This window comes from Hemitrygon akajei, chromosome 15 (genome assembly GCF_048418815.1).
Source record: "Hemitrygon akajei chromosome 15, sHemAka1.3, whole genome shotgun sequence".
Taxonomy (NCBI): domain Eukaryota; kingdom Metazoa; phylum Chordata; class Chondrichthyes; order Myliobatiformes; family Dasyatidae; genus Hemitrygon; species Hemitrygon akajei.
Window position 1 is genome coordinate 88,443,275 of NC_133138.1, and position 25,041 is coordinate 88,468,315.

The 25,041-nt window shown below is 43.9% G+C and overlaps 1 protein-coding gene across 4 annotated transcripts in view; it reads right to left on the minus strand.

The window, feature by feature from the left end:
* The window catches only part of LOC140739523 (programmed cell death protein 4-like), a 45,341-nt gene extending 36,403 nt beyond the window's left edge, over positions 1-8,938 (minus strand). For all 4 annotated transcript variants that reach the window (XM_073067913.1, XM_073067914.1, XM_073067912.1 and 1 more), the window contains exon 1: positions 8,791-8,938. In XM_073067913.1, the coding sequence (XP_072924014.1) occupies positions 8,791-8,815 (25 nt within the window). In that variant the 5' untranslated portion in view covers positions 8,816-8,938. The remainder of the gene's footprint in view (positions 1-8,790) is intronic.
* Positions 8,939-25,041: the final 16,103 nt, after the last annotated feature.

Consider the following 25,041-nt stretch of genomic DNA (forward strand, 5'->3'; position numbering starts at 1 on the left):
AGTAAGGATATTAGAGTGCACAGAAGGTTTACAAGGATGTTGCCGGGACTTGAGAAACTGAGTTACAGGGAAAGGTTGAGTAGGTTAGGACTTTATTCCCTGGAGTGTAGAAGAATGAGGGGAGACTTGATAGAGATATATAAAATTATGATGGGTATAGATAGAGTGAATGCAAGCAGGCTTTTTCCACTGAGGCTAGGGGAGAAAAAAAACCAGAGGACATGGGTTAAGGGTGAAGGGGGAAAAGTTTAAAGGGAACATTGGGGGGGGGGGCTTCTTCACACAGAGTGGTGGGAGTGTGGAATGAGCTGCCAGATGAAGTTGTAAATGCGGGCTCACTTGTTAACATTTAAGAAAAACTTGGAAGGTACATGGATGAGAGGTGTTTGGAGGGATAAGGGCCAGGTGCAGGTCAGTGGGACTAGGCAGAAAAATGGTATGGCATAGCCAAGAAGGGCCAAAAGGCCTGTTTCTGCACTGTAATGTTCTATGGTTCTATGAAGAGATTTGTCATGTCAACAAATACACTCAAAAACATCCATAGTTGTACCGACAGGCTGCGTCATTGTCTTGGTACGGAAGGGAAACTGCACAGAACCGAAAGAAGCTGCAGAAGGTTGTAAATCTAGTCAGCTCCATCTTGTGTACTAGCCTACTAAGTACCCAGAACATCTTCAGGGAGCAGTGTCTCAGCAAGACAGTGTCCATTAAGGACCTCCAGCATCCAGGGTATGCCCTTTTCTCACTGTTACCATCAGGAAGGAGGTACAGAAGCCTGAAGGCATACATTCAGCGATTCAGGAACAGCTTCTTACCCCTCTGCCATCTTATCTCTAAATGGACATTGAATCTTTGGACACTACCTCACTTATTTTTAAATAAACAGTATTTCTGTTTTTGCACTTTTTAAAAATCTATTCAATATATGTAATTGATTTACTTGTTTACTGATTTTTTTTCTCTCTGCTAGATTATGTATTACATGAACTGCTGCTGTTAAGTTAACAAATTTCACATCACATGCCAGTGATAATAAACCTGATTCTGAAAATAGAAGGCCTTCAAAACTGAAATTTTGAGAGGAGTACTAAGTTTGTATGTACATGTCAGATAAAAGGTAAAGATAACAAGTGTAGGTAACCTTGGTTTTCAAGAGATATTGATGCCCCAGTTAAAAGCTAGGTATAGGCAAACAGGAACAAATGAGGCACTTTATGGAGTCCAAAAAATGCAAGAGGACACTTAAGAAATATATCAGGAGGGCTAAAAGAAGACATGACATTGCTCTAGCAGACAAGGTGAAGGAGAATCCTAAGGGATTCTACAGATATGTTACAAGCAAAAGGACTGCAAGGGACAAAATTGGTGATAATTACAGGGGACTTCAACCATGTGACTTTGGACAAGACACTACCTGCTTTCTCCCAGTACGTGGATTGCTACACCAGGGGTAATAGGACTATTGACCTACTGTATGCAAACGTAGAGGAGGCATATAGTGCATCCCCACTGCCTTCATTGGGGAAAACTGATCACAACCTGGTTTTGTTACAGCCCAGATATAAATCAATTGTGATGAGGCATCCCACTACCACACGCTCTTTTAGGAAGTGGACTCCTGAAGCTGAACAGGCCCTGAGAGACTGCTTCGGTACTACTAAATGGGATGTACTGCAAGGGGGGCTCTGTGGGGGCGTTGAGGAGGTCACTGAATGCACAACGGACTATATTAACTTTTGTGTGGATGCAGTTGTCCCTGTTAGAACTGTTCGCTGCTATCCCAATAATAAGCCCTGGATCACTAGTCACATCAAAGGCCTCCTAAACCAGAAGAAGAGGGCCTTTAAAGATGGTGATCGGTTGGAGCTTAAAAGAGTTCAGAAGGAACTCAGAGTACAGATAAGGGGGGGCAAAGGAGCAGTATAGGAGGAAGCTAGAACAAAAGCTGCAGAAAAAAAGCATGAAGGAGGTGTGGGATGGGATGAAGATCATCACCGGATGCGGTGCAAAGCGGGGGGCGAACATAAGTGGAGATGTGGAGAAAGCGAACCAGCTGAACAACTTCTTCAACAGGTTCGACAGCTCAATCTCATCCTCACCGCAGAAATCCACACCAGGCTTACTTCCCTCACAGGAAAATAGCCACTCACAGGAGACCTTGCCCACGCCCAGGATTACGGCTGCACAGGTGGAAGGTCAACTGAGGAAGATCTGTACCAGCAAGGCGGCTGGACCGGATGGAGTTTCCCCACGATTACTGAGGGCCTGTGCGACTGAGCTGGGAGAACCACTACAGCGCATCTTCAACATGAGCCTGGAGCAGAGAAGAGTACCCAGACAGTGGAAAACATCCTGTATTGTCCCGGTACCGAAGAAACCACAACCAAAGGAGTTGAATGACTTCAGACCTGTTGCCTTGACGTTGCACGTGATGAAGACCATGGAGCGGCTGATAATACAGAATCTGAGGCCACAAACCAGGCACGCCCAGGATCCTCTTCAGTTTGCGTATAAGGAGAAGGTGGGAGTGGAGGATGCTATCACGTATTTGCTGCACAAATCACTCTCTCACCTAGAGGGGGTCAGTTGAGCTGTGAGGATTACATTCCTTGACTTCTCTAGTGCCTTTAACACCATCCAGCCCAAGATCTTAAGGCACAAACTAACGGAGATGGGAGTAGACTCTCACATGGTGGATTGGATAGTGGACTACTTGACAGATAGACCTCAGTATGTGCGGTTGGGAGACTGTAGGTCTGACACGGTGGTCAGCAGCACAGGGGCACCGCAGGGAACCGTACTCTCTCCGGTCCTGTTCACCCTGTACACATCAGACTTCCAATATAACTCAGAGTCCTGCCATGTGCAGAAGTTCGCTGATGACACGGCCATAGTGGGGTGTGTCAGGAATGGACAGGAGGAGGAGTATAGGAAACTGATACAGGACTTTGTGATATGGTGCAATTCAAACTACCTGCGTCTCAATATCACCAAGACCAAGGAGATGGTGGTGGACTTTAGGAGATCTAGGCCTCATATGGAGCCAGTGATCATTAATGGAGAATGTGTGGAGCAGGTTAAGACCTACAAGTATCTGGGAGTACAGTTAGACGAGAAGCTAGACTGGACTGCCAACACAGATGCCTTGTGCAGGAAGGCACAGAGTCGACTGTACTTCCTAAGAAGGTTGGCGTCATTCAATGTCTGTAGTGAGATGCTGAAGATGTTCTATAGGTCAGTTGTGGAGAGCGCCCTCTTCTTTGTGGTGGCGTGTTGGGGAGAAAGCATTAAGAAGAGGGACGCCTCACGTCTTAATAAGCTGGTAAGGAAGGCGGGCTCTGTCGTGGGCAAAGTACTGGAGAGTTTAACATCGGTAGCTGAGCGAAGGGCGCTGAATAGGCTACGGTCAATTATGGAAAACTCTGAACATCCTCTACATAGCACCATCCAGAGACAGAGAAGCTGTTTCAGCGACAGGTTACTATCGATGCAATGCTCCTCAGACAGGATGAAGAGGTCAATACTCCCCAATGCCATTAGGCTTTACAATTCTACCGCCAGGACTTAAGAACTTTTTAAAAGCTATTATTAATGCTTTTTGAGATAGTGATTTAGATGCATATCATATTTTTTACTGAGTTAAGTATTGTATGTAATTAGTTTTGCTACAACAAGTGTATGGGACATTGGAAAAAAAAGTTGAATTTCCCCATGGGGATGAATAAAGTATCTATCTATCTATCTATCTATCTCTGAAAGACCAGAATAGTAATCGATGTGTGGAGCCAAAATAGATGCGGGATGTCTGAAATAAATTCTTTATATCTGTGGACTATATCTCAGGATATAGTCCACAGAAGTGAGGCAAAGCACATCAACTTCATGGACCCTGTACACATTACAGAGGAGGAGGTGTTTGCCACCCTGAGCCAAATCAAGGTGGATAAATCCCCGAGGCCTGACAAGGTAAAGGCCCTATGACCCTATGTGAGGCAAGTGCAGAAATTTCCAGGGCCTTAGCAGAGATAGTTAAAACATCCGTACTAAGAAGAGAGGTGCCAGAGAATTGGAGGACAGCCAGTGTTGTTCCACTGTTTAGAAAAAGCTCTAAACATTAATCCCAGAAATGATAGGCTGGTGAGTCTGATGTCAGCTGTGAGAAAATTATTGGAGGGTATCCTCAGCATGTGCTTAGACATGACTGATTTTAAAGATAGTCAGCATGGCTTTGTGTATGGTAGGTCACGCCTAACCAATCTTAGAGGTTTTTGAGGAAGTTACCAGTAAAATGATGAAGGCAAGGCAGTGTTCGTTGGCTACATGGACTTTAGCAAGGCATTTGACAAGAAACTATTCTTTTAACAGGGCTCCTGCAAATTAACTAGACACTGATCAATACAGCTCAGACTTTCCTTGACGTCAGAATTAATTTAATTGTTTGGGGATCAGAAGGTAGTCAAGATGGGTCATCACTTGGCACCTCTGGCTAGAAACAGCTTCAAATGACTTTGCCATGCAGAATATTACCACTGAGGATGGGGACTGCTTCTCATTCACTATCTGCCACTTTTTGGAAGTCTATCCCATTTAACATGTGTAATGCCACGTTTTTACAGACAACATCTTTATTGAAAAGACATAGTACCGTCTCCACAAAAACATTGATGACTTCTGCCAACAAGCTTATAAAGACATACCTCACAGGTGTACTGCTGAGAACAAGGACGTGTATTGATCTGTTGTAGATCCACTGAACAACTCTGCCCTTTAGGACCTGATCAGCTCGATCAGTGGTAGTTCTATCCACCCAGAGGACATTCTGCGCACTATGAAGTGCTTTGTTCGGGCCATACTACATATCTTTCCACACATCAAATTGAAAAGAAGGGTTTAGAAAAATGTTAATATCTGATTCACAGCTCTCTAGTCAGGATTAAATTCAGTTACTAATTCTTTCTGTGCACATTACTCCTTTGTCCATACACAATTGCCAATATTGTTAGACAACATTCAGGCATTGACTGCTGTGCAGCTGATATTATTCATGGCAATGACCACCTGATCCAGGAGTCAATGACCACCTCACCCAGGTCCACCCTTAACATTCAATTGCCTTACCATGACCGAGACCCAACCATCAGCACCCTCACATTACCAATGACCTGAAACACACCACGGTGTTTATAAGCGGCTTGGTAAACTAACCATATGACACCCCAAGCCTTTCCATCATCGAGGCACAAGTAAGGAATGTGCTCCACTTCCGTGAACTCATACAATTCAAGCTATCCAGGACAGAACAGCCTGCACGATTGGCACCTGTCACCCACAGTAGCTTTGTTCATAAAAATTGAAATAGATTTCTTAAAAATTTCTTGGAAAGAGGATTGCAAGATATGGATCAAGTAAAGAAACCGCAATGGTAAAAAGACCCTGATGGGAGTTACATACAGATCTCCAAATTGCAGCTAGCATGTGGACTACAAACTACAATGGGAGATAGAGAACACATGTCAAATGGGCACAGGGGATATTGATATGCAGGCAGATTGGGAAAATCAGGTTGGTGCTGGATTCCAAGAGAGAATATGTAGAATGCCTATGATATGGATTTTTGGAGCAACTTGTAGTTGAGCCCACTAAAGGAAAGGCTATTCTGGATTGGGTGTTGTGGAATGAACCCTGAAATTTGACAGGGATAAACTAAAGTCAGATGCATCAGTATTACAGTGGAGTAAAGGAATAAAGTGAATTATAGAGGCACGAGAGAGGAGCTGGCCAAAATTGTCTGGAAGGGAACACTGTCAGAGATGATTGCAGAACAGCAATGGCTGGAGTTTCTAGGAGAAAATCTTAAAGATGTAGTAGTATTCTAAAGACAGGATGATGCAACCGTCATTGACAAAGGAAGTTAAAAGCAACATACAAGTCAAATAGAGGACATATAATAGAGCAAAAATTAGTTGGAAGTTAGAGGATCGGAAACTTTTAGAAAACAGAAGGCGACTAAAAAAGCTATGAGGAGGGAAAAGATGAACTATGAAAATAAGTTAGCCAATAATATCAAAGAGGATACCAAAAGTTTTATCAGATATTGTACAGTATATAAAGTGTAAAAGAGAGGCAAGGGTAGATAACCGGATCACTGGAAAATGACAAAGGAGAGGCAGTAATGGGGGTGGGGGCAGAACAGGGAAATGGTAGATGGACTAAGTATTTTGAATCAATCTTCACTCAAAAATACGTATTTTGCATCTGTCTTCAATGTGGAATTCATTAATGGTATGCCAGAATTTTGAGAGTGTTAAGAGATAGAGGCGAGTGCAATTGCTATTACTGGAGAGAAGGTGCACAGAAAGCTGACAGTTCTGAAAGTGGACAAGTTCCCTGGACCAGATGGCCTATACCCCAGGAGTCTGAAAGAGGTGGCAGAAGAGATTGTGGAGTCATTAATAATGATCTTTCAAAAATCACAAGGTTCTGGCATGGTTTGGGATGTGCTGGGAAATTGTAAATGTCACTCCACTCTTCAAGTAGGGAGGGAGGCAGAAGAGAAAAAATTATAGGCCAGTTAGTCTGACCTCAGTGGCTGGGAAAATGTTGGAGTCGATTCTTAAGGATGAGGTCTTGAGAAGTACATGACAAAATAGGGCAAAGCAAACATAGGGAGCATAAGCTTAAGGGAAAATCTTGCTTGACATATCTGTTGGAATATTTTGAGGAAATAACAAGCAGGATAGACAAAGGAGAATCAGTGGATGTTGTGTATTTGGATTTTCTGACAGCCTTTGACAAGGTGCTGCACATGAGGCTGCTTAACAAGGTAAGAGCCCAAGGTATTACAGGAAAGATACTAACACGGATAGAGAATTGGCTGATTGGTAGGAGGTAAATACCGGGAATAAAGGAAGCCTTTTCTGGTTGGCTGCTGGTGACTAGTGGTGACTAGTAGTGTTCCACAGGGGTCAGTGTTGGGACCACTTCTTTTTACACTATGCATCAATGATTTGAATCATGGAATTGATGGCTTTGTGGCCAATTTTACAGACGATATGAAGATAGGTGGATGGGCATGTATTGTTAAGGAGACAGGGAAGCTGCAGAAGGACTTGGACATATTAGGAGAATGGGTAAAGAAATGACAGTTGGAAGACAGTGTCATGAAATGCTTGGCCCTGCATTTTGGTAGTAAGAACAAGAGCATAAACTATTTTCTAAATGGGCAGAAAATTCAAAAATCTGAGGTTCAATGGTTAACATGCAGGTTGAATTGGTGGTGAGAAAGACAAATACAATGTCAGCACTCATTTTGAGATGACTAGAATATAAAAGCAAGGATGTAACGCTGAAACTTTATAAGGAACTGGTGAGGCCTCACTTGGAATATTGTGAGCAGTTTTGGGTTCCTTATCTAAGAAAGGATGTGCAGACATTGGAGAGGGTTCAGAGAAGTTTCATGAGAATGATTCCAGGAATGAAAGGACATTTGCTGTCTCTGGGTCTGTGCTTGCTGGTATTTAGAAGAATGGGGGGGGGGGGGGGGGGGGGGAGGAGTCTCATTGAAACCTATCAAATGTTGAAAGGCCTTGACTGAGTGAATGTGGAGAGAATGTTTCCTACAGTAGGAGAATCCAGGACCAGAGGGCACAGCCTCAAAATAGAAGGACGCCCATTCAAAATGGAGATAAGGAGGAATTTCTTTAGCCAGTGATGAATCTGTGGAATTCATTGCTACAGGCGGCTGTGGAGGCCAAGTCATTTGATGTACTTAAGGCAGAGGTTGATATGGGTCTTGATTAGTCAGGGCATTAAAGATTACAGGGAGAATATGGTTGAGATGGAAAATGAATCAGCCATGATGAAATGGCAAAGCAGACTTGATAGGTTGGATGGCCTAATTCTGCTCCGTTTTCTTATGGTCTAATAAATACAGCAACAAGCGTAAAGCAAAATGGTGCAAAGATTATGGTGCTATCTACAAAATGCACTGTAGTTACTCACGACGGCATCTCCTGACTCTCGAGTCAACGAGCTGTACAGCAAAAAAACCGGACATTCAGCTCTCCATGTCCATGTCCATGTCCTTTATATCTATCTCACTAATCCTCCTTACCCATGTTAGGTCCATAGTTTTCTTCTGTTGAGGACAGGGAAGCACCACCTGTGAAAGCTCCCCTACTTACAACATCCTGACATAGAAATATATCGCCGGTTCTCCGTTGTTCTCGCTTCTATGACCTGAAACTCCTCCCCCTTCAGCAGCATTCTTAGAGCACCTCTACCAAAGGTTCAAGGTGGCAGCCCAATTCCACTTCCCAAGGACAATTAGGGATGGCCAATGAATGCTGGCCTTGCTGCCAGTGCCGAGATCCTGAAAGAAACACAGCCCTCTTGCACCAGTGCGATGCGGTGATAGGGTCTGCAAATACATCTGCACCTTACAAATACTGCTGTCCTATTCAAACTATTGAAACAACACGATAGTGCCCTGACACATTCTTATTTGCATTTGAAAGAATGGATTTTTCCTCGTTCCCAACATTTAGTGAACCAAGTTTTATTTCTCACAGGTATTTGGAACAGGTTTACCACGAGTTCAGATGGAGGAATATTCTTTTCTCCCTTACGGGGGATGACCCTATGCCTCCCCCTGGGTCCCCCCCCCCCCCCCCACTGCGCCTAAGTCAACAGTTCGGGGCAGCGGAGATGCATCTGAGGAGGGCGGACTTTCTCCCTAAGGTGGTCAGGCACTGATCTTGCCGCAAACCAAATCAATGCAACTCTCCTTACCCGACCCTAGTGCCTCGGTCGCCATAGTCACTCCGATCCTTTTTATCTTCCACTCTGTTTCGCTCTATGACACGAACTCCGCTCGGTTTGCAACCGCCGCCACGCACTGGTCTCCTCTCTACAACTCTCAAAACAACTCAACCAAACGCCAAACCTTTGCAAACTTTCGTTTCCTTCCACGTTCCAGTCACGTGATAGCGCCAGCTCCTAGGCTGATTGGCTGAGTTTTGGAAGGGGTGGGATAACGTGTTCTGTATTTCTTAAACTGGACTATTTACTTACGAGATTGAAAGAAGGAGAAAGCAGTGCTTGTGTGTTTGGAAGCCTATAAACAGCTTGGTGGAAATCTGGTGAAATTGACATGAAACTTAATACAGACAGCTCAGAGTTAGCACAAAACTGGTGCGCCATTGGGAAGGCTTTTTTTCGCTCTTTATCAAGCCGCTCCCATCTTAACCTCACCGCAGTCCTGCCCCAATTTCCTTAGGCACCATCCCCTTGCCAACCCTCCCCTCCTTTAGTATAACATTCCACGTTTTGCCCATTGAATCTGCTCCGCCATTTCATCATGGCTGATCCATTTTCCCTCTCCTGACTTCTCCCTATATCCCTGTCGTGCCGTGACTAATCAAGAATCTATCAACCTCTGCCTTAAACATACTTGAAGACTTGACCTGCACAGCTACCTGTGGGAACGAATTCCACAGATTCACCACTCTCTGGCTAAAGAAATTCCTCCTCATCTCTGTTCTAAAAGTTCACCCCTCTATTCTGAGCTTGTGTCCTTTGCTCTTAGACACCCCCACCACATGAAACATCCATTCTATGGAGGCCTTTCAACATTCTATAGGTTTCAATGAGGTCACCCTTCATTCTGAATTCCTGTGAGTAGAGACCTAGAGTCATCAAATGCTCCTCGTATGGGTGTCTATTTCTCACCCTTCTGAGTGGAGACATCTCTGAACTGCTCTATTTCCATAAGACATAAGAATTAGGCCATTCAATCCATTGAGTCTGCTCCACCATTTCAACATGGGTGATTTATTATCCCTCACAAACCAATTCTCCTTGTAACCTTCAATGGTTCCCTAAGCCTTCCTGAGATCACCACTCAAATCTCCATAATCCACCTATGGTCACAAATTCTCGCCCACCTGCTGAGTGTTCCCAGGTTTCTCTTTAATTTTTGATTTCCAGCTGCTACTGTGTTCTGCACACATCTAACACTTTATTTCCCATTCTCCTCCAGTCAACTGTGATTTACAGGCATTCACTATCCTGTCTCCACCAAGAGGACCACAACCTTATTATTGCATCTGAAGGCTTGCGTGCTGGCTGGAGTCAGGGCTTTATGCCTTGTCTCTTGGTAGGGTCACCGATGCCAGACTAAGAGTGTTCCACCAGTCTTCCAGGTTCAGGGGTTCACCTCGGGGCTAACAGGACAATCAAGTTAGCACAATCAGCTACCTGGGTTAGTCTCCTGTCACTGCCTGTAAGGAATTTGTATATTCTCCATGACCTTGTGAGTTTCCTCTAGTACTCTGGTTTCCTTCCAGTCCAAAGACGCACAGTTTGCTAGATTAATTGGTCATTGTAAATTGTCCCTTGATAAGACTAATGTCAAATTGGGGGTTGTTGGATGCCACGGCTCAAAGTGTATGCTGTATCTCAATGAATAAATAAAAACTCTGACTAGTCAACCAAAACTGTTATGGAAACAACGATGGAGAATCCTTCTACACCTGAGTGTGATAATATTCCTGAGTCTCCACTCAGACTTGCATGAACTGACAGCAGTGAAAACTGAGAGGAAGCGACTGACATGATGAAGGAAGCCCCGAGCACAGCACACTGCAATGAAGCAATGTAGGATCTTCATTGCTGCAACAAATGCCAGAGGCATAATGAGCAACAAAAAAACTACCCTGTTTTAACAGAGCACCCACAGACTGCCAGCTGAACAGTCTTGATTATTGCCCTCTCACAAATATCTTTTGTTCGTCCACCCCTTTCTCTCTATGAAACCTAAAACATACTGTTCTCTCACTTTTCTGATAAGACTGAAATGTTGTCAACCTGAATTGTTAATTCAGTTTTCAGAATTGCAAGTAGCAGTTACAGGTGCAGTTGTACTGCCAACATTGCTTGACTGTGTTGGCCTCTGTTTCCACAGATGCTGACTGACCTGCTTTTCAGCATTTTCTGGGCAATTTCAGTAGTTACATCTGCTTGATTCTGGCATTGTCATTGCAAAGATTTTTGCTCTATTTGTTGAATTTCTAAATAGTTTTTACTTAAAAATTGTGCCCGAACCACACATGGATGCACTAATAGAAAAATTAAAGGCCCATCTTCCCCACTACCACCGCAAAGGAATCTAGCAACCTCTTAAAGTATGTATGCCACAATATATTACCTGAGATTCATTTCCTTACAGGCATTCACAGCAGAATATTCTTTGAAGTAGAGAGTGAGACTGCAAGATTGTAGCAGGGTGGAAACTATTTGACTCCAGTCTCAATTGCAGTGGGTTTTATTTGATCAAATTAAAAAAGGAAGTTTAAAAAGAGTGGTCATTGTGGGAGCGGACCAGTGTTGGAGTGGTCTGGATTTGGCTCAATAGGCTTGGGCAAGAACAGGTGTAGACTGGAACTTGTGCTTGAGAAGTTAGAGGCATAACAAATGTTGACAGAATGGGAGTTCAGAGAGTAGAAATGCTCCTCCTATGAGATGTGGGACTTCAAGGTACCTGACAACTGCAGCTCCTGACTGACAAGGTAAAATAACCGGAGCTGGAGCTGCATGTTCTCAGGACCATCCGGGATGCTGAAAACTTCATAGATATATCTTTTACTGAGGTGGTCACACCCAGTGTGTGGGCTTCAGGTAGTAGACAGGTAATCACCAGAAGTGAAAGGAAGAAGCCCTTCCCTCTTTTATCCTTACTCACGGGGTCTCAGATGTCAATCAGGTTGGGATGATGCAATCCCTCAACCAGACCACTCTGGTTGTCCCCTGAGGGGTTTAAATGAATAGTACAGTACTCAATACACAATTCCTTCTCCAAGAGACAATGGCATTTTATCAGTGGTTCCGTTCCGCTGATGTCAGGACACATTCCAAACCTTGTGTATTCTGGATGTCTCTCTCTCATTTCCTGGGTCTCAGACCCGAAATAATAGCGATCTTGCGATTCTCAAAAAGGAGGGGGCGACTTTGTACCCTTCGGCCCCTCAGAGTTGCTTCACATTCGTAACATCCCCTTCCTTCTAGGATTTTTGCCACAGGTAAAAATTAATTAATACAGAGTCTTACAGGATTTCAGAATCTAACACAATACAAAAGAGTTTTTTTTTCACTACAGAGTAATACAGTTATACATTCAAGTCAGCATCTAACAGTTAGCTGACTTTGTCTTCCTTTAATATCTTAATATCTTGCACCTTAATATTCTTGTAGCATCACAGACTCCAATTTAATAACCACCTATTTTTTCTTTTTCTTCAGCAAAACCAAACTAAAGAGTTGTGATCTTAGCTTACATGTATATTACAAAAGTTCATGCGAATACTAATCTTTATTTTACTTTCAAACTTAACAGTCAATCTTCCAGGGGGTTGTCTTTATTAGTTACATGCTTTGTCGAAATCCCTTAAAACCGGATCCTGTTATTTAAAGTGGCATCCCGTCAACCCTTGCACCTTTTCCAGTTAACTCCCACGTGGTTAGCTTGTATACCAGTGTGGAATAGGCTTTTGCATGCTCCTTTCATAGGAGTTATTTTATCAACAATGTTTTCCAAACTTAGCCCATTTGCTGAATTTCCACACAATTCTTTATTTTTAAGCAAGTCGTTAGTTTTATCTTCAGGACCCTTCATTCTATTAGTTGTCAGTTTAATATCTGCAGGCGACCCCTCTTTGTCCAAACAGCATTTCAAATTCAAATTCTGTCTCTTCACAGCACACTGTTGAATAACAATAGCACGTGGGGCACCTTTACATTCCAAATCAACCTGTAATTGATTTGCAGGCACCGTGTTAACAAACCATTGTCCCTTCAGCCTGGTTATGGCTTCTGACACCAATCCAGACTTTAAATTTTCTTCATTCAATTTAGGAACTACACTTTTCCCTTCTCCTTCAATAATAAGATTCACATCACCACCTTTTATCTCCTCACTAACTTTTAATATACCTTCGAACACAAACAACTGGGAATTCTCACTTCCCACTAGTACCAAGGTTAACCCTTTCTTCACTGAACCAAGTCCATTTGACCCACAAGGACTGCATTCCTTTTCAACTGAATCAAATACCTCAGACTTTTTCTGAGTTCCATTACTAGGTTCAGTACCACGTGCATCCACATCTTGAACACACTCAAACAGGACATCTGCCTCTTCCAGGCTTTCAATACCCGTCCCCTTTTCAAATTCTAAGTTCCCCTGATCCTCCCAGTTACTCTCTGGGCAACTCCCTTCCGGAGTAAACTCAACCCCGCGGGCTGAAACAACCTCATCTGCCAACCCAGCAGACTTCTTCAAGGTAATGGCATCCTTTTCATCTAGGGCTGCCCTCATTTCATTATCGGGAACACCTTTAAAATTTTCAACTTCTTCAAACAGTTCTGTCAAACCAAACAGATCATCCATGCCCAACCCTGGACCTTCTAACAGCCTTATCTGTTTCTCATTTTAACCGTGCCTCTATAAATTTCCTCCTGGCTAAGGGCAGGTCTACCTCCTCTCCCTTACTCTCTTTCACCTCCCTATTCTCCGTTTTACCACCCTCTAACTCCTCTTGGTACAGGGTCAGTAAAAACGTCTCAGCCAAATTGATACTGGCCTCTTTCTCAGCTGCCTTTCTCGACGTGCTGCGAGTGGTCGCGCATGCAGGATAGATCTTGGAATCTAGGGGCGGGTCCTCAACACTTACAGGCTGGCTCGTCAGCTCCATGGCCAACCAAACTTCACCACCAGCTAAATCGTTACCCAGAAGGATGTCTACGTCAGTTCTCGGAAATTCTGATCGCACCCCTATTTCAACTGGTCCAGATACCAGCTCACAATTTATAATGATCCTATGCAAAGGCACAGCTTCTGTCCCTTTTCCTATGCCTCTCAAAGCCACCTCTCCAGTCTCGGGACCAAAATCTAGTACCTTACTGCGAATCAATGACAGCTCAGCTCCAGTGTCTCTCCAGATCCGCACTGGAACTGGTGTGTCTCCCTCTTTCACAGACACAGTTCCTTCTGAAATAAATTTCTCAGGCCCCTCTCGTATTCTGTCTACCTGGGGCTTTCTCGTCGATTTACTGATCACCACAATACATCCTGTAGGGACTGCTGCTCTCCCTTTTCCTGTCTCCTTCCTCGGAGCAAGGCACTTAGATGCAATATGACCCACCTTTCCACAATTAAAATAGGTCAAGCCAGGACCCCTCCTGCCATCTTGCCTTTCCTCTTCTTTATTTTTACCACTAGCTCCCGGCTGGATCTCTGCCTCAGCCGGCGGGCTTTCTCTACCGTTCCCACGGTCTTTCCGGTAACTCTTATTCGAGGAAAACTTTGCCTTGTGGGTTAGGGCATATTCATCTGCAAACCTAGCAAATTCGGATATGGACATATTCGGCTTCTCGTTCAAATACATCCGGATATCATCTGAAACACAACCTTTAAATTCCTCAATCAGAATTAACTCCCTGAGACGCCGAAAATCCTCTTCCACCATTTCTGCTGCACACCAGCGATCCAAGAGCACACGCTTCTCATAGGCAAACTCTGCATACGTCTGATTCCACCCTTTTTTTAAATTTCTGAACTTTTGTCTATAGGCCTCAGGTACCAATTCATAGGCCCGAAGAATGGCCTCCTTTACTTTCTCATAATTCTCAGACTCCTCCTCCTCCATGGACAACGCCGCATATGCCCGTTGTGCCTTCCCTTTTAACACACTTTGTAACAACGCCACCCACTGATCTCTGGGTCACTTCTGACTCACTGCCACCTTTTCAAAATGCAAGAAATAACTATCAACATCCGTCTCCTCAAACGGAGGTACTAACCTAAACTCCTTACTAACATTAAATCTCTCCTCTCGGTCTGGCCCTTGAGCTCTTTGCTCTTGCCTTAACTTCTCCATGTCCATCTCATGTTGCCTCTGTTTCTCCTTCTCCCTTTGGTTCTCAGCTCTTTCCCTCTCCTTTTCAGCTGCTTCCAGCTGTTTTAACTTAATTTCATGCTCACTCTGCTTTTCAGCTCTTTCCTGCTCCTTTTCAGCTCTTTCCTTCTCCCTTTTCACCTCTAACTCCTTTAGCTGGAGCTCATACTCCCTTTTCCTCTGTTCCGTGTCCAGCCTCAATTTCTCCAACTCTAACTGAGCCTTCCCACTAGCTGGTACCTTGTCAGGGATATTTTTCAATACCTCAGCCGAAAACACATTCTTCACAATATGTTATGGCCCTCCACACCTCCCGCTTTTTCATTGACAACCTCACCTCTGCGAGATTTAGTCCTTTCACAATATTTATCAAGTCCGACTTTGTGGCAGCCTCTAGCGCCTCCAGAGTCGGGTTTTCTATGAATTCGTCTACGTCCATCTTTGCTGGTTTCCCGTCTGGTTACCCGTGCAACCAGATCCAAGTTTGGACTCAAAAGCCCGATTTACTGGCCCTCCAATTTGGTATCAAATCCCGGATGAGCCCCCACATTGTTACGAACCCCGTAACTGGGTCTCTTACCAGCAAAGATAGAGACGTCCGTTGAAGTCTGATGATATTATTTTTAACAGTATTTATGAGTAAAAATACACAAAAAATAATATCAATGCAAATATACAGATAATATACGTCGTCAATACTAAATCTAAAAGTGCGGGTATAATAATAATCAATAAGAAATAAGCTCTATCGTTGTCTAGGGGATAATGAATTGTCCAATGGAAATATAAAGTTCACTGCAGTTCCACAAGCTGCCGTCTTTTGGTTGTCGCTGTGTTGCACTGTTGGAGAGAGAGAGAGAGACAGAGAGAGAGAGATCATGGGAACATTTACCGCTACGGGTTTTTCCAACCTTTATGATTTCGATCCGTCAGGTGTCTCGTTGCCGTGGCCGTTCAAGTGTGACCTCTCCCTTAGCTAAACCTTTCTTCCGTGGTGAGCCCGCCACCCAGGCAAGGGAGGACACACGAGCCCCCACCGGCTTTTGCTATAAAACGCTGTCACGGGATTTCCAGTGTTTCTCCTGGTGCGTCCAAAGGGGTGTTCCCCCAGACCCTCTTTTATCCTTACTCACGGGGTCTCAGATGTCAATCAGGTTGGGATGATGCAATCCCTCAACCAGACCACTCTGGTTGTCCCCTGAGGGGTTTAAATGAATAGTACAGTACTCAATACACAATTCCTTCTCCAAGAGACAATGGCATTTTATCAGTGGTTCCGTTCCGCTGATGTCAGGACACATTCCAAACCTTTTGTATTCTGGATGTCTCTCTCTCATTTCCTGGGTCTCAGACCCGAAATAATAGCGATCTTGCAATTCTCAAAAAGGAGGGGGCGACTTTGTACCCTTCGGCCCCTCAGAGTTGCTTCACATTCGTAACACCTCCCAGAGTTAGGGTACAGAATATCTCAGAGCGGCTGCAGAATATTCTCAAGGGGAAGGGTGAGCAGCCAGAGGTCGTAATGCACATTGGTACTAATGACAAAGGGTAGAAGGAGGAAGATGTCCAGTGCAGTGAGTATAGGGAGTTAAGGAAGAGGTAAAGAAGAGGTCCTCCAAGGTAATCATCTCTGGATTACTCCTGATGCCACGTGCTAGTCAAGGCAGGAAAAGGATGATAGAACAGATGAATGAGTGGTTGAGGAACTGGTGTAGGGGGCAAGGTTTCAGGTTCCTGGATCATTGGAACCTTTTCTAGGGCAGGGGTGACCTAAGCAAGAGAGATGGGTTGCACATAAATTGGAGGGGAACCAATATACAGGCCAGGTTCACCAGTGCTATTCAGGAGAGTTTAAACTAGTTTGACAGGGGATGTTAACTGGAGCACCAGGTCACAAAGTGGAGGTATGGAAAGAAAGATTGATGTCAGGTCCAGTATAAACAAGCAGGAACAAAGTAATAGGTAATGCAGATAGTTTGAAATGTGTGTATTTTACTGCTAGTATTATGGGTAAAGATGATGAACTTAGATCATGGACTCACACATGGAACTATGATGTTGTGGCCATTACAGAGGTTTGATTGAAAAAGGGACGAGAACAGGTGCTTCATGTCCCAGGGTTTTGATGTTTTAGAAAAGATAGCGAGTGAGATAAAAGAGAGGGGTGTTACACTAATAATCATAGGTGATATCACAGTTGCACTCAGAGGGGACATAACGGAGTCCACTGATTCTGTATGGGTAGAACTCAAAAATTGGAAAGGTGCAATCGCTTTGATGCGATTGTACTACAGATACCCCCAGTAGCCACCAGGACATTGAGGAACAGATATGTAGGCAGATTAAGGAAAGGTGTAAAGCAATAGGGTTGTTGTCATGGTGGATTTCAACTTCCCTAATATAAACTGGGACCTTCTTTGTGCAAGAGGTTTAGATGTGGCAGCATGTGTTGGGTGCATCCAGGAGGGCTTCTTAAATCAATATGTACAGTAGAAAGTCCAACGAGAGGAGGGGCGGTACTGGATCTGGTGTTGGGTAATGAGCCTGACCAGGTGACTGACCTTTCAGTGAAGGAACAATGACCACAAGTCCATAAGTTTTAAGACAGCTATAGATAAGGATAAGTATGGACCTTGCGGGAGAGTATTAAAGTGGGGGCAGGGTAAATTATGAGAGCATTAGGCAGGAACTGGGGAGTTAATTGGGAACAGCTATTTTTAGCAAGTCCATATTAGATATATGGAAGGTGTTTAAGACAAACCACACAGAGTACAGGACAGGTATGTTCCAGTAAGATGAAACAACAAGGATGGCAAGGTAAGAGAACCTTCGATGTTGAGTGAGATCATGAATTTAGTCAAGAAGAAAAAGGAAAAGCATGAATCAAACAGAATCCTTGAGAATTATAAAGAAGCCAGAAAACAACTCAAGGGAATGAGGAAAGTCAGGAGGGATCTTGAAAATAATCCTCAGCAAGTAGGATTAAAGAGAATCCCAAGGCATTCTATATAGATATCAGGAGCAAGAGGATCCTAGGGTGAGGATAGGACCGCTCTAGGTTAAAGGGGGTAGGGGAATATATTTGTTTGGATGCAAAGGATGTGGTTGAGGTCCTTAATGAGTACATTACATCAGTATTTACCAAGAAAAAGGATGTGGAGGACCAGGAGATCAGTACAAAGAGTCTTAATATGCTAGGGTATTTTGAAGTAGAGGAGGAAGTATGGATCTCTTAAAGAGCATTTAGGTCCCCAGAGCCTGGCGGGATATATCCCACATTATTGAGCGAGGCGAGTGAAGAGATTGCTGAAGCCTTGACCAATATTTTTGTGTCCTCCCTAGTCACAGATGAGGTCCCAGAGGACCCACGAGTAGCTAATATTGTTCCATCATTCAAGAAGAGATCCTGGAAACTATACACCGGTGAGTCTCATTTCAGTGGTAGGGAAGTTACTGGACAGAACACTTAGGAATAGGATTTATGAGTATTTGGAAAACCATGGCCTAATTAGGGTGGCAAGGTGGAGTTACATCTCTATCAAAGGAGATGTAAAGTTCTTCTTCCCTCTGCTAGCCTGCAGGTCACCCTTGGGCAAGGTGAAGCACCTGCTTAGTCCCCACCTCCTCAGTAACATAAAGCCACAGGAGCAGGTGGTAGACGGTCATATGAGCAGCTGGTGCATACCACAAGTTTTGCGACCACAGATGCTAGGCAGACAACCTCTGAAGGGTATTGATAATGGCTGGGGTCACCCGTCCTGTAAAGACACTGCGTAGAAAAAGGCGATGGCAAACCACTTCTGTAGAAAAATTTGCCAAGGACAATGGTGGTCATGGAGAGATCATTATCACCTACATCATACAACACAGCACAAGATGATGATGAATTAGGGAGAGCCAGCATGGCTTTGTGTGAGCAAGTCATGTCTTACTTGAGTATTTTGATGAGGTGACATGGATGATTGATGAAGTTAAGAGTTGTGGATATTGTCTACGTGGATTTTAGTAAGGCCCTTCAATGAAGGTTCACCCAGAAGATTAAGATGTATGGGATCATTGGTTAATTGGCCATTTAGATTCATAATTGGCTTGTCCATACAACACAGAGGGTAGCGCTCGAAGGGACATTCTAGCTGGAGGTCTGTGATGAATTGTGTTCTACAGCGATCTGTATTGGAGCTTCTGCTGTTTGTGATGCCTGTAAATGACTTGAATATAGTTGGCTGGGTGTATGGGGTGTCTAGGGAGGGGTAGCACCTCTGATGGGGGGGGCCTGCTGTGCCCTTTTTCAGGACAGCTTGTCCATCTTTGGTCCCCACCTGGCGCTCAGCTCTCACTTGTGGCTCCAAGTAGCTGTAACATGCACAGCGGCCACACTCCGGTAAACTGTCTCGGCAGATGGCCCAAACCAGGTGAGGGGAGCCGACGGGTCTTCGACCCTTGGTGAGGTAGGGGATTTGCCTGTCCCAGCGTGTGAAGTCTGGCCATGGCAGATTGAGTGGAAGAGACCAATTAATGGTCCAACGGTCAAGAAGGCAGGCAAGCAGGCGTTGCGGAGCGCTAAGAGTACAACAAGGCACTTAGACGTCCTGGTCATTCACTGCAAGAGGTAGTGATCTCTTTAAACTCGCTTGGCAGAAGGCAAAGGCAAATCACTGCTGTAACCAGTCACAAACATGATTTCCCAACATGTCAGAGCAGCATGGAGAGAAATCGTCCGCCAAATGGAAATTCCAGATGAGACCTAACGACAATGACGGGTTAGTAAGTTTACAGATGAAATGAAAATTGGTGTTGTGGATAGCATAGAAAACAGCAGGATATAGATCTTTTACAGAGGTGGGCAGAGAAATGACAGATGGGAGTTTATCCCGGTCAAATGTAAATAGATAGTACACTGTTAAGGTCAAGATCCTTAAGTGTTGATGAGCAGGGGAATCTTGGGGTCCAAGTTTATAACTCCCTGAAAGTGGCTGCATAGGTTGATAGGTTGGTTGAGAAGGCATATGTGGTGAGTTTATTAGTTGCGGCACTGAGTTCAGAAATTAGTAAGTTATGTAGCATCTTTATAAAACTCTAATTTAGGCCACATCTAGAGTATTGCATAGTTCTGGTCACTATTATAGCAAGGATGTTGAGGCTTTGGTAAGGGAGCAGAAGAGGTATACCAGGATATTTCTTGTATTAGAGGGACTGTACTATAAACGAGAGGTTGGAAAAACCTAGATTGTTTTCTCCGGAGTGTTGGTGGCTGAGGGGTGATCTCATAAGATGTACAGTAGACAGGGAGTATCTTTATCTCCAGGGTCAAAATGTCCAATATCAGGGGGCATGCATTTAATGTGAGAAGTGTTAATTTCAAAAAAAGGTGAGAGGCAAGAATTTTCTTTAAACACAGAAATTGGTAAGGTGTCTGGAATGCACTTCCTGGAGTGGTGGTAGAGGAAGATACATTTAAGAGACATTTAGATAGGTACATGAATGTGAGACAAATGAAAGGTTATAGACATTCTCTCATTAGTTTAGATGGTGATTTTATTAATTTATTTAGGTTGGCACAACATTGTCAGCTGAATGGCCTGTTTCTGCGCTTTACGGTTCAATGTAACATAGAACATATTACATTGTATTAGTAATTCTAATACTATAGAATTAATGCAAAAATGAACACAAAGACCACCAAGCAACCAAAATGCTAAGGAAGAACACTAAATATATATATAGATAGATAGATAAATAAATAAACAAAAGCTAACTAACTTAAACTATCTACTTCCATCGACCTATACCGGGACCATAGCCATCCATGTACCTCTCCAAACTTCTCTTAAACATTGAAATTGAGCTCACATGCACCACTTGTGGTGGTAGCTCATTCCACACTCCCATGACCCACTGAATGAAGAAGTTTCCTCTCATGTTCCCTTTAAACTTTTCCTATTTCACCCTTAACATATGACCCTTAGTGGACTCTTACCCAACCTCAGTGGAAAAAGCCTGCTTACATTTAGAAACATTTAAAGCCTACAGCACAAGACAGGCCCTTTGGCCTACAAAGCTGTGCTGAACATGTCCCTGCCTTAGAACTACCTAGGTTTTACCTATAGCCTTCTATGTTTCTAAGCTCCATGTACCTATCCAAGAGTCTCTTAAAAGAACCTATTGTTTCCGCCTCCAGCAGCCCATTCCTTGCACTCACCACTCTCTGCGTAAAAAACTTACCCCTGACATCTCCTCTATACCTACTTTCAAGCACCTTAAGACTATGCCCTCTCGTGCTAGTCATTTCAGCATTGGGGAAAAGCCTCTCATTATCTTGAACACCTCTATCAGGTCACCTCTCATCCTCTTTCGCTCCAGTCCGGCCGAGTTCACTCAACCTAATTATGCTCCCTAAGCCAGGCAACATCCTTGAAATTCTCCTCTGCACTCTTTCTATGGTTTCCATGTCCTTCCTGTAGTGAGGTGACCAGAATTGAGCACAATACTCCAAGTGGGGTCTGACCAGGGTCCTATATAGCTGCAAGATTACCTATCGGCTCTTAAACTCAATTCCACGGTTGATGAAGGCCAATGCACCATATGCCTTCTTTACCAGAGTCAACCTGCATGGCAGCTTTGAGTGTCCTATGGACTCGGACCCCAAGATCCTTCTGACCCTCCACACTGCCATTAATGATATATTCTGCCATCATACTTGACCTACCAAAATGAACCACCTCACATTTACCTAGGTTAAACTCCATCTGCCACTTCTCAGCCCAGTTTTGCACCCTATCAATGTCCCATTGTAACCTCTGACAGCCCTCCACACTATCCACAGGACCCCCAACCTTTGTGTCATCATCAAATTTACTAACCCATCCCTCCACTTCCTCATCCAGGTCATTTATAAAAATCACAAAGAGTAGGGGTCCCAGAACAGATCCCTGAGGCACACCACTGGTCACCAGCCTCCATGCAGAATATGACCTGTCTACAACCACACTTTGCCTTCTGTGGGCAAGCCATTTCTGGATCCACAAAGCAATGTCCCCTTGGATCCCATGCCTCCTTACTTTCTCAATAAGCCTTGCATGGGGTACCTTATCAAAAGCCTTGCTAAAATCTATAAACACTACATCTACGACTCTACCTTCATCAATGTGTTTAGTCACATCCTCAAAAAATTCAATCAGGCTTGATGGGAACGTTCTGCCTTTGACAAAGCCATGCTGACTATTCCTAATCATATTATACCTCTCCAAATGTTCATAAATCCTGCCTCTCAGGATCTTCTCCATCAACTTACCAACCACTGAATTAACTCACAGGCCTATAATTTCCTGGGCTATCCCTACTCCCTTTCTTGAAGAAGGGAACAACATCCGCAATCCTCCCAGAGACTTATCCAACTTGATGCTTTCCAAAAGCTCCAGCACATCCTCTTTCTTAATATCTACATGCTCAAGCTTTTCAGTCCACTGTAAGTCATCCCCTACAATCGCCAAAATCCTTTTCCGTAGTGAATACTGAAGCAAAATATTCATTAAGTAGCTCTGCTATCTCCTCAGGTTCCATGCACACTTTTCCACTGTCACACTTGATAGGTCCTATTCTCTCATGTTTTACCCTCTAGCTCTTCACATACTTGTTAAATACCAAGGCCTTCTCATGGCCCCTTCTGGCTCTCCTAATTTCATTCTTAAACTCCATCCTGCTAACCTTATAATCTTCTAGATTCCTATCATTACTTAAGTTTATTGAACCTTTCATAAGCTCTTTTTGGCTAGATTTACAACAGCCTTTGTACACCACGGATCTTGTACCCTACCATCCTTTCCATGTCTCATTGGAATGTACCTACTCAGAACCTCATGCAAATATCCCCTGAACATTTGCCACATTTCTTCCGCACGTTTCCCTGAGAACATTGTTTCCAATTTATGCTTCCAAGTTCCTGCCTGATAGCCTCATATTTCCCCTTACTCCCATTAAACGTTTCCCTAATTTATCTGTTTCTATCCCTCTCCAATGCTATTGTAATGGAGATAGAATTGTGATCACCATCTCCAAAATGCTCTTCCACTGAGATACCTGACACCTGACCAGGATCCATCAAGAACAGCCTGTCCTCTTGTAGGCTTATCTACATATTGTTTCAAGAAACCTTCCCGAACATACCTAACAAACTCTACCTCATCTAAACCCCTCACTCTAGGGAGATACCAATCAATAATTGGGAATTAAAATCTCCCACAACAACCCTGTTATTATTACTCCTTTCCAGAATTTGTCTCCCTGTCTGCTCCTCGATGTCCGTTACTAGTGGATGGTCTATAAAAAACACCCAGCAGAGTTATTGACCCCTTCCTATTCCTAACTTCCACCCACAGAGACTCCATAGACAACCCCTCCATGACTTCCTCCTTTTCTGCAGTCATGACACTATTTCTGATCAACAGTGCCACACCCCCACCTCTTTTGCCTCCCTCCCTATCCTTTTTGAAACATCTAAAGCCTGGCACTTGAAGTAGCCGTTCCTGCCCCTGCATCATCTAAGTCTCTGTAATTGCCACAACGTCATAGCTCCAAGTGCTGATCTACACTCTAAGCTCATCCGCTTTATTCATAATACTCCTCGCATTAAAATAGGCACATCTCAAATTATTGGTCTGAGCACGTCCCTTCTCTATCACCTGCCTATGCTCCCTTTCACACTGCCTCCAAGCTTTCTCTATTTGTGAGCCAAATGCCCTTTCCTCCGTCACTTCAGTTTGGTTCTCACCCCCCAGCAATACTAGTTTAAACTCTCCCCAGTAGCTTTAGCAAATCTTTCCACCAGGATATTGGTCCCCCTGGGATTCAACCTGTTCTTTTTGTACAGGTCATACCTGCCCCAGAAGAGTTCCCAATGATCAAGAAATCTGAATCCCTGCCCCCTGCTCCAAACCCTCAGCCACACATTTATCCTCCACCTCATTCTATTCCTATAGTCACTGTCACATGGCACAGGCAGTAATCCCGAGATTAATACCTTTGAGGTCCTGCTTCTTAACTTCCTTCCTAACTCCCTGTAGAATGTTTTCAGGACCTCCTCCCTTTCCCTACCTGTTGCTGGTACCAATATGTACCACGACCTCTGGCTGTTCTCCTTCCCAGCTCAGGATATCGTGGATGCAATCAGAAACATCCCGGACCCTGGAATCTGGGAAGCAAACTACCATCCGCGTTTCTTTCCTGTGTCCACAGAATCGCCTATCTGACCCCCTAACTATAGAGTCCCCTATCACTACTACCATCCACTTCCTTTCTATAACCATATAACCTTTCTCTACCCTTCTAAGCCACAGAGCCAGACTCTGTGCCAGAGGCGTGACCACTGTTGTCCTACTTATACCCCTCATAATTTTGTATACCTCTATCAAATCTCCCATTCTTCTACGTATCAAGGAATAAAGTCCTAAGCTATAAAAGCCAATGTGCCAAAAGCTTTCTTTATGACACTATCCAACTGTGAGGCCACTTTCAATGAATTACGAGCCTGTATTCCCAGATCCCTTTGTTCTACTGCACTCCTCAGTGCCCTGCTGTTCACTGTGTAAGGTCTACTTATAGTAGGTTGGTCCTACTGAAGTGCAAGACCTCACACGTCTGTATTAAATTCCATCTGCCATTTTACAGTCCATTTTTCCAGCTGGTCCAGACCCTGCTGCATACTCTTGATCGTCTTCCTCACTGTCCACTACACCTCCAACCCTGACAGCAGTCTGATAAATCTTTCTGGTCCCTCTCCAAAGCCTTTGCACCCTTCCCAAAATGGGGCTAACAGAATTAAATGCAATCTATGCAAAGCTTTATAAAGCTGCAATAGAACTTCCTCACTGTTGAACTTAAGGGGTCATTAAATAGGTATTTACATCTGATCCCTTAAAATACATAGGCTTAAACTTGATATGAACACCAATCAGAGCAAATCTTTTGTTTCTCCTCATTTTATGGATTGTTTTAGCCAAATTGCCAATTAAATCATTTGATAATTTAGAGTCAAGACATTTAAACCTCAAGTTTAAACCGACGCATTTCAAGCAATTAATAGGTGTTGGAACCT